This window comes from Phycodurus eques, chromosome 2, assembly GCF_024500275.1.
Source record: "Phycodurus eques isolate BA_2022a chromosome 2, UOR_Pequ_1.1, whole genome shotgun sequence".
NCBI classification, from domain to species: domain Eukaryota; kingdom Metazoa; phylum Chordata; class Actinopteri; order Syngnathiformes; family Syngnathidae; genus Phycodurus; species Phycodurus eques.
The window spans coordinates 36,798,577-36,808,969 of NC_084526.1; the positions used below are offsets into that span (position 1 = coordinate 36,798,577).

Sequence of the window (10,393 nt, forward strand, 5' to 3'; positions counted from 1 at the left end):
ATAGCGGCACACCCACTCAGATGCAACAACTTCAGCGACAGTCGCAGCTCGCGCGGGAATCAGAAACGCCTCCGTCCACTTCGTAAAATAATCCTGTATCACGAGCACATATCGGTTTCTGTGCTCAGTCTCATTCAGTGGTCCCAAGTATTTAAATCGGCAGCATTTGGCAGGTTTAAGTTTCAAGTTAGCTTGCTGGAGTCGATCGAATATGTGACCCAACCGCTGCAGCATCTCCGGCACGTCCCTGGCCAGCACAATGTCGTCCAAGTAGACCAGGCAGGTCTCCCACTGCATGCCAGCCCGAACGCGGTCCATCAGCCATTGGAACGTTGAAGGAGCATTGCAGAGTCCGAACGGCATGACGTTCCACTCAAAGAGGCCAGTCCAGGTGCAGAAGGCCGCTGCTCTGCGGGCTCTAGGTGTCAGAAAGAAAGTCCCGGCCCCACAGACGCTGGGACCACAAGCGCAGGGTCAAGAAGAGAAGATCCCCAATCCATGCATTTGTCCTTTCATCATGCAAATCAGTCTAAAGTGTAAGAAAAAGAAAATAAATAAATAAGACAAAATCATAAATGAAAATAAAGCAACAACAAAGAATACAGAAGACAATATTTTACTTTTCCATTTACAATATAGTATTGTTATTGTCAGATGGCATTCTACCCAGGCAGAGGAATCAAAGATCTAGATTCAGCATGTTGAAGAAGGGTGACCAGCTATCCATATATTTAACCAGTGAATAATATTAATAGTTTGTTTATTTTTACAGTTTAATGCAATTGTTTTCTTAGTGGCAGCTAAAGCAAAAAGTATTGATTGTGAATATTTATTTGGGATTTCGATTATGCCTAAGTCACTAAGTATGCACAATCTTGGGCAATTGGGCACATGCAGTTCAAAATACACAAGAGTTTCTGCATAACCAAAGTCCAAAAGCATTGAATTGGTGAGCATTCCCATATGGCATGAAAATAGGTGTCTGGTTTTTAGTGCATTGTGTGCAAATATTAGATGAAGAGAACCCCATTTTATGCATAGTGTGTTGAGTAAAGTGTGTTGTATGGAGCACTTTAAGAAAATGATCAAGAGGTTTTACAGAGAAACGTCTTACCCAGTGTAAGAAAGCTTGGTTTGAGGTGAAGATCCTGGGTCCTCCAGCAAGACATAGACCCAACGTACACATCCAAAAGTGTGCAGGAATGGTTGAAAACGAAAAAGAGACAGTCTTAAAAAGGCCAGCGATGAGTCATGATCTCAATCCAATTTTCAATCTTTGGGGCGGGGGGGGGGCTGAAATCTGCCACTGGGGAAAATAACCCTGCAAATCTTCCAGAGCTTGAACAAATTGCAAAGGAAGGGTGGGAGAAAATACCACCTGAGAAGTGAAAAAAGCTGAGCGATGGATACGTTTGGAGGGCAAACTGATTTTAAACCAAATATTAAGAAGGGCTGCCAATATTGCTGCGTATGCTGTTTTTTTTCTTTTTTTTTCTGTGAAATTACAATATGTAAATTGAATAAAAACAATTTTATTTGGTAAATTACTTTGGACATCCAATTAAAAGATCCTTATGATATAAGTTTGGTACATTTCCAATTATTTCTGAAGATGTTATACAGGTTATGCAAAAATGAAGGGTTCCCAATAATGATGAACACGTATATATGCACCACAAAAAGAGTGAGACATTTAATTTTTTAACTCTAATTTTTGTGATTATAGTTTACAGATATCCCCAATTCACGATCTCAAGAAATGTTTGTATTCAATACTTTATATATATATTTTTAAATCAACACTTAGACAACAATTTAGATTAGGTCGGAATATTGGCCTTCTTAAAAATATTGCATTATTATTTTATAAATATTACATTTAATAGATTTTTAATATTTGACATAATAAATGTCACAGCGCAAGCGCCGTCAGTCTTTATGTCTTTCGACACGTGTTTTTTTTTTTTTTTTTAATCTTTTTTTTTTTTTTTTTTTTTTTTGCGATTGTTTTACGTGTTGTCGGTTAGAACGCACGATGATGACGCCATTCGCCGAAAAAGCCTTTCTGACGTGTGTCTCTTTTATGGCATCTTTTCGTTAGTGCTTGTATACGCTTCCGAAGTTCAACAGACGAGTGCGCGTGGAACTTCTTTGTTTAAAGTCAGCGTGTGTTCATAAGAGGGTTTCCGGCTCTTGTACAAAGTAAGTCAAATCATATCACGTATTTAGAGTCACGGTGTGATTGCTCAGGAGTTGGTTATCGGTAAAATGAATTATTAGTCCAATGTAGAAATTATGCTGGACAATATTTGGCATTGTTGGCTTTTTTTCAAACCGTGTTGTTAAATGAAACGGTTTTGTAAAAATAAATAAAAATAAAATAAATAATCCAAATAAAACAATCTCATCGCTAATCGAATATTCAACATGCTGTGTCCAATATGACTCATGTGGTAGCTAAACGGTAACCAAAATATGAGTAAAGTAGATCCAGTAGATTTTCTAAAACAAAATTGTCATAATTTTGTTTGCTGGTGTGTTTAAAAATGATATGCAAAGTCAAAACGAGACACATGGATGAATGGATCATCAATTGGAAGTTTTTTTTAAGTTTTTGATATTGAATAGACCTACTTTTTTTTTAAAGACGATATCACGATAAACGATAGTTTTACTTTAATGCCTCTGACATCATGAAAAATAAGGCCCAACTGTCCTCTAATTTTTAATCTTTATTTTATTATTTGGATTTAAAATCAGTATTGTTATTTTTATTCTAACTGGCTTTCTTGTTTATGTATTAAATAGTTTTTCTTTACCCTGTTATGTGGCTCTTCCTGGGTCTGACAATAAGAATAAAGAGCTGCAAGACTAGCCTGGTTTGCATGGAGCCTTCTATTCCAATTATAATCAGTTTAGAAGCCCAAACCGAATGCAAATGCTCCATATAAACTCCTCGGTCCGAATAAACAGGCGGAATTTCAATCGGTTTCACAGGGGTCGAATACTTTTGTTTTGCCAAACCGATCAGAAGTACATTTTCGCCATGTATACCATAATCGGGTATAGAGTTTTGTCTGCTCATGCTTAATCTCGATGTAAATGCACGGTGACGCCATTGTTTACGCAGGGTGTAAATATGGCGGCTCCCGACGGAGCTCGTATGCAACCGACGTATAAATTAAATTGTTCTTATCAATTTACCAATCATTTTATTTATCAAATGGCAAATTGAAAAAGTCATTATCGTGACAGGCCTAATATTAACAATAAAAACGAAGCACACGCTAAAAACCGTTTTTGTCCATTTCCAACAATCTGTTTTCTAGACCACTCATCCCCGAGTTAAATTAATACATAATGTAACCTCTTTGATGATTGCCCAACTGTTGACTGCATCCAAGATTTGTTTTTATAAGAATTTATTTGGCAGCAGGGCCATAAACAAGTCCAACAGTGAGATTTCGGGCACTTTATGAATAAATGAATTTAATCATGTGATTCTCACTGTAAACTGCCGTTTACTCTTTCAGAGACCTCTCTCCTTCAGGAAATATGGTGAGTGTGCATGGAATTTTCCCTCTTGAGCTTTGTTCTTTGAAACTCAAAACTTTGAAACTGACCTGGCATATGGCAGGACTTTGTCACAGTTTTTTCATTTGCTTAAAAACATCAATTTCTTCTGAAAAGAAGTTGAAAAGGTGCTGGAGCAGCAACTTTCTGGAAACTTTCCATTGGAAGTTCAGCTAAAAAAATATTCAGTTGGACAAGTTAAGACAGTTTTCATGGACATTGAAAAAGGATGAGAAAAAGAAGTGTTTTTAACTTGGATTTAAAAACATTCACACTTGGGGCTGATGTCACTTCTGTTGACAACTTTTGTGCGCAGCATAACAGCTAAATGCTGCTTCATCATGTTTTTTGGGACTACAGTCCCCTCCAAAAGTACTGGAACTGCAACGTCAATTCCTTTGTTTTTGTTGTATACTAGAGACATTTTGGTTTCAGAACAAAAGAGGAATATGAGACAACGGTTCAGAATTCCAGCTTTTATTTCATGGTATTTACATCCAGGACATCCATAAACATCTCAGGACAGAGCACCTTTTGTTTGAAGCTAGCCACTTTTCAAGTGAGCAAAAGTATTGGAACAGACATTATTAAATTAACTTAAAGTGAATCACATTTAATATTTGGTCGCATAACCCTTACTTGCAATAACTGCATCAAGCCTGCGACCCATTGACTTCATCAGACTGTTGCATTCTTAATTTGAAATGTTATTCCGGGCCATTACTGCAGCCTCGTTCAGTTCTTGTTTGTTTCTGGGGGTTTCTCCCTTCAGTCTCCTCTTCAGGAGGTAAAATGCATGCTTTGTTGGGTTAAGGTCCGGTGATTGACTTGGCCAGTCTAAGACCTTCCACTTGATCAAAAAGATTAAGTCCTTTGTTGTGTTAGGAGTGTGTTTTGGGTCATTTTCTTGTTGCGTGATGAACCTTCTCCCGATTAGTTTGGATGCACTTTTCTGTAAATTGCCAGACAAAATAGTGTTGTAGACTTCAGAATTCATTCTGATGCTACCATCATGAGTTACATCATCAACAAAGACTAGTGAGCCCGTTCCAGAAGCAGCCATTCAAGCCCAAGCCCAAGCCATGACATGACCTCCATCATGCTTCACAGATGAGGCTGCAGTTAAGGCCCGGAATAATGTTTTTAATCATAAGCAGATGCTTTCTTTTTCCATACTTGGGTGTTTCCATCACTTTGGTAGAGGTTAATTTTTGTCTCCTCAGTCCATAAAATCATCTTCCAAAACTTGTGTGGCTCATCTCTGTACTCTTTTGCAAAATACAATCTGGCCTTCTGAATCTTTTTGACAATGAGTGGATCTTGTGGTATGGTCTGTATATTTCTTCTCTTAAAGTCGTCTTCGAACGGTGGATTGTGAGCCCTTCACCCCTGCCCAGTGATGTCACTGACTGTGTTCTTTGGGTGTTTCTTCAGAGCTCTCAGAATGTTTGTCATCAACTGCTGTTGATACCCTTGACCGACCTGTTTAATGTATGTTGCTCAGTACACCAGTAGTTTTTCTTTTTCAGGACATTCCAAATTGTTGTACTGGCTATGCCCACCCAATGTTTGTGCAACAGCTCTGATCGATTTTCCCTTCTCTCTCAGCTTCAAAATGGTTTGCTTTTCTCTCATAGACAACGCTCTGGTCTTCTTGTTTGCTTAACAGCAAATACAGTTTTCACAGTTGAAACCCAAAGCCAAAAACAAGCACTATCTAATGTTTAAGCAATCAATCTAAAAGGCAACACCCGAGCAATTAAAAACACCCATGAGTCACATGTTCCGATACATTTGCTCACTTGAAAAGTGGGTGGGTTCAAACAAAAGGTGCTCTGTCCTTAGTTGTTTAACATATCTAGATGTAAATACCATTAAATAAAAAGCTGGAATTCGGAACTTTTGTCTTCTATTCATCTTTTGATCTGAAACCCAAATGTCAAACAAAAACAAAGGAATTGACCTTGCCGTTCCAATACCTTTGGAGGGGACTGTATATACCATTAGCATTTCTTGCATGTATTCAGGATCGAAACTATTTAGGGATTTATAAACCACTAGCAGAACTTTAAAATCTATCCTAAATTTATTTATATAGTACATTTCATACACAAGGTAACTCAATGTGCTTTACATGATTAAAAGCATGTAAAAACAAAGAAACAAAATTGAAGTACAATTAAAACAGCATACAGTGCAAGACATCTAATTTAAAAGTGGAAATGCTTTATAAAAAGAGTTTTAACACTTGGGGCTGACGTCACTTCTGTTGGCAACTTATTCCATTTCTGTGCAGCATAGCAGCTAAATGCTGCTTCACCATGTTTGCTTTGGATTCTGATTCTGTGCTTCACTATTTGACCTGAGTCTGTCGATCTCAGAGCCCTACTGGGTTTATACCCCATTAGCATTTCTTTCATGTATTCAGGGCCTAAACCATTTAATGATTTATAGACCAGTGGCAGAACTTTAAAATCTATTCTAAAGCTGACTGGGAGCCATTGTAAATACTTTAGAATTGGAGTAATATGCTCTGACCTCTGTGTTCTGGTCAGAACCCGAGCTGCAGACTTCTGAATGAGCTGAAACTGTTTAATGTTCTGTTGAGGGAGTCCAGTCAGAAGACCATCACAATAGTCAAGTCTACTTGAGATAAAGCATGGATGAGCTTCTCCTGGTCTGCTTGGCACATGCAAGCCTTCACTCTGGATATGTTCTTCAGATGGTAGAAGGCAGTTTTAGTAATTGATTTGATGACTGTTGAAAGTCATGTCGGAATCTATCAGAACACCAAGGTTTCAGACTTGCTCTTTGGTTTTTAAAGAGAGTGATGCCAGGTATTTACTAACAGCAATCTTTTTTTTTCTTTGCCAAAAACAATTATCTCAGTTTTGTTGTGGTTTAATTGAAGAACATTTTTGATCTGTTTAAGACAGTGACACAACACCTCAATTGAACTGTAGTCATCTGGAGACGTGCATAGGTATGATAGCCAAAATGAAAGTTCTGAAGAATTTGACACAAGGGTAGCATATACAGGCTGAACAGGAGGGGTCCAAGAACTGACCCTTGAGGGACCCCATAGGTCATTGCTATTCGATGAGATTAAACACTTCCAATGGTTACAAAATAACTCCTTTTCGCCAGGTAGGACCTGAACCATTTAAGGACTGTTCCATTTAGTCATACCCACGTTTCCAACCTGTTCAGCAGTATATTATGATCTAGCGTATCAAAAGCCCCACTGAGATCCAACAAGACCAGAATTGACACCTTTCCCGAGTCAGTATTCAACCTTATATCATTTAGCACTTTAATAAGAACAGATTCTATACTGTGATTGGTTGGAAACCTGATTGACATTTCCAAAAAGTCAGTTTAATTTGAAGATATTGCTGAGTTGATTTAAAAATAAGTTTCTTGACAATCTTAACTATGAAGGGGAGATTTGAGATGGGCCTATAGTTTGCTAACATTCTATTATTTCGAAGAGGTTTAATTGCAGCTGCTTTGAAGTGAGCATTTGATTATTTGCTGCAAATCAAATAGCACAGACCCGTTCATGGTTTCAGCTGCTGAAGTGTTTTCTCTTCGGTTTTTTGGTCAACTATCAAATTCTGACATGGTAATAGTTTTTTACAACTGGAGACTCCTCCGCCTTTTGTCCTTCGGCTGTGTCAACAAAGCCAATGTTTTCCTTTCGTGCCGCTGAATGGCGTACACCGTAACAAATTTTGGCAGCCAGTAAAAAGATCAATTAAACAAGATAATTCTTTTACCATATTTTTGTTGTTGCAGTTGCATTTTTTGTTTATTACCATGACTCCCTATTAATTACAATTAAACCATGCAGACATTTGGGTTAGCTTTTTTAAGGGCTGTGGGGGATAGAAAATCCTGGGAGTTCTCGTCCGGAGTGGAGTTCCCTTGGAAACTTAGCGTTGTTTCGACTTTTGGCTACTCCCATCAAGGGTTGTCACAGCAAATTAATTGCATTGTTGTTAGTCAGCAGAACACATTAATAAAATCAAAACTGAATTTTTCGAAACTACCCATTATCCAAGTTCTTGAAAATAATAAATATTAATGCTATGCTAATCTACAAGGGGCAGTCAAAAAGTAATGAGCCCATTTGAATTTCACCTATAATTATTTTTCCTGACATTTTCACCGTTTGGAGTTAAAATACTTTTATTTATTTAAAAAAAAAAAGTTTTGTTTAAGATTGTCCTTTTCCTGTCAGCTCTTTTGGAAATAAAGTAATTGTTTGATGCCCGTCAGAAGCAGAGTGTTGTGATTAAATTTCTTGCTTTGGAAGGGGAAGCGGCAAACCATCTTCAGTGGTTAATCCTGGGAATAGTGCTTGGGTCAAGGCACTGATCATAGGTCAGAGATCCTACAATCAACATTGATGACATTACCATCATGTGTCATCATTGATGACAAAACTCTTTAGTGGTAGATCCCTTACAAAGCAAGCAATTTAATCACAGCTCTCTGGCATCCAACAATGATGTCAGGCATCCAACAACCCACAGGCATCCAACAATGATGACAGGGGAAGGACAAGCTGAAACAAAACTTTTTTCAAATGAACCAACAAGTATTTAAACTAGAGTTAAAATTTCTGAAAAAAATATATCTTTAGGTTAAATTAAATTGGATTCATTACTTTTTGACAGCCCCACAAAATACCTTAAAATAATTTTCCCTCCCGCAGCGTGAGTGTATCTCGGTGCATGTTGGACAGGCTGGCGTTCAGATTGGCAATGCCTGCTGGGAGCTTTACTGCCTGGAACATGGAATCCAGCCGGATGGACAGATGCCCAGTGACAAGACGATTGGAGGTGGCGATGACTCCTTCAACACTTTCTTTAGTGAGACTGGAGCAGGAAAGCACGTTCCCAGAGCTGTCTTTGTTGACCTGGAGCCCACAGTCATCGGTAAAGTTGCTCGTATCTGAACTACTGTACATCAATTAACCAAACATTAAACTGCACTTAAAATTAAGTTGATGCATTGATCTGATCTCTTTAGACGAGGTGCGGACTGGAACCTATCGACAGCTCTTTCACCCTGAACAGTTGATCACTGGCAAGGAGGACGCTGCCAACAACTATGCCCGTGGTCACTACACCATTGGCAAAGAAATAATTGACCTGGTGCTGGACAGAATACGGAAACTGGTAAGCATTGAAGTGAGCAATGACTTGTGATTACAAAAAAATAAAATCTTCAATACATTTCCCTCTGTGTCATCAGGCTGACCAATGCACTGGCCTTCAGGGGTTCCTGGTGTTCCATAGCTTCGGTGGGGGCACCGGCTCCGGTTTCACCTCCCTGTTGATGGAGCGTCTGTCTGTGGACTACGGCAAGAAATCCAAGCTGGAGTTCTCCATCTATCCAGCACCACAGGTGTCCACGGCTGTAGTAGAGCCCTACAACTCCATCTTGACCACACACACCACCCTTGAGCACTCTGACTGTGCCTTCATGGTGGATAATGAGGCCATTTATGATATCTGCCGCAGAAACCTAGACATGGAGCGTCCTACGTACACCAATCTTAACAGACTGATCAGTCAGATCACTTCCTCTATCACAGCTTCCCTTCGTTTCGACGGTGCCCTCAATGTCGATTTAGCAGAGTTTCAGACCAACTTGGTACCGTATCCTCGTATCCACTTCCCTCTGGCTACCTACGCCCCCATCATCTCTGCTGAGAAGGCTTACCATGAGCAATTAACTGTAGCTGATATCACCAACGCCTGCTTTGAGCCAGCCAACCAGATGGTGAAATGTGACCCTCGTCATGGCAAGTACATGGCATGCTGCCTTTTGTACCGTGGTGATGTGGTGCCCAAAGATGTAAATGCTGCCATTGCGACAATCAAAACCAAGCGCACCATCCAGTTTGTGGACTGGTGCCCCACTGGTTTCAAGGTGGGCATCAACTACCAGCCACCCACTGTGGTTCCTGGTGGAGACCTGGCCAAAGTACAAAGAGCTGTGTGCATGCTGAGCAACACAACAGCCGTTGCAGAGGCCTGGGCTCGTCTCGACCACAAGTTTGATCTAATGTATGCCAAACGAGCTTTTGTTCACTGGTATGTGGGCGAAGGGATGGAGGAGGGTGAGTTCTCTGAGGCCAGAGAGGACATGGCGGCTCTCGAGAAGGACTACGAAGAGGTCGGGGCTGACTCAGTTGATGATCAGGGAGAGGAAGGAGAGGAATATTAAAAGGTGCAAAGGAAAATGATCGCACGAAATGATGCTTGATTATTTATGATCCTGAATGTGTTTGCTGACCAGTTTGCTCAAAACAGAAAATGAGTTAGATCACTCGAAATGCTAACGACCCTTTTTTTTTTGTATTTTTTTTTTTTCAAAATCCGTTATTCGTGTTTGACAAATATTGCCTATTAAAGTATCATAGCAACCTTGTGATCTGTAAATATTCTCATCATTCTCAACAGGTCATTTTATTGTCAGGGCATTCTCTCTGACAGGCAAAACCTCTTCAAAGACAAAAGTTCCTGTGTGATTGATTCAAAGCCCCGACCAAATTGTTTATAAAATATACTGTAAAACTGTTAAAAGTCAGATACAGTAGCATTAGGTTTATCAACATGAACACCTATGTAGAGGTGTGATGCAATTATGAATCTAGGCAGGATCATCTTAGAGGAAAATCTTCCTAAGTAAAATATTCAATATGTTACAAAAAGATTGTCGTTTAAAATATTCAGTCCTTTTCACATTTTCAAATTTTACTGAGGTACACATTACAAACAAATTGTCCAATCATCTATTGCAGTGT

At 39.2% G+C, this 10,393-nt stretch overlaps 1 protein-coding gene across 1 annotated transcript; it reads left to right on the forward strand.

Annotated features, from left to right (window-relative positions):
* The first annotated feature begins 2,026 nt into the window (after window positions 1–2,026).
* LOC133399202 (tubulin alpha-1C chain-like) lies at window positions 2,027–10,028 on the forward strand. Its single transcript, XM_061670532.1, has 5 exons — window positions 2,027–2,202; window positions 3,534–3,558; window positions 8,294–8,516; window positions 8,611–8,759; window positions 8,836–10,028. The coding sequence occupies exons 2-5, from the start codon at window positions 3,556–3,558 to the stop codon at window positions 9,811–9,813; spliced, it is 1,353 nt and encodes a 450-aa protein (XP_061526516.1). The 5' UTR covers window positions 2,027–2,202; window positions 3,534–3,555; the 3' UTR covers window positions 9,814–10,028.
* Window positions 10,029–10,393: the final 365 nt, after the last annotated feature.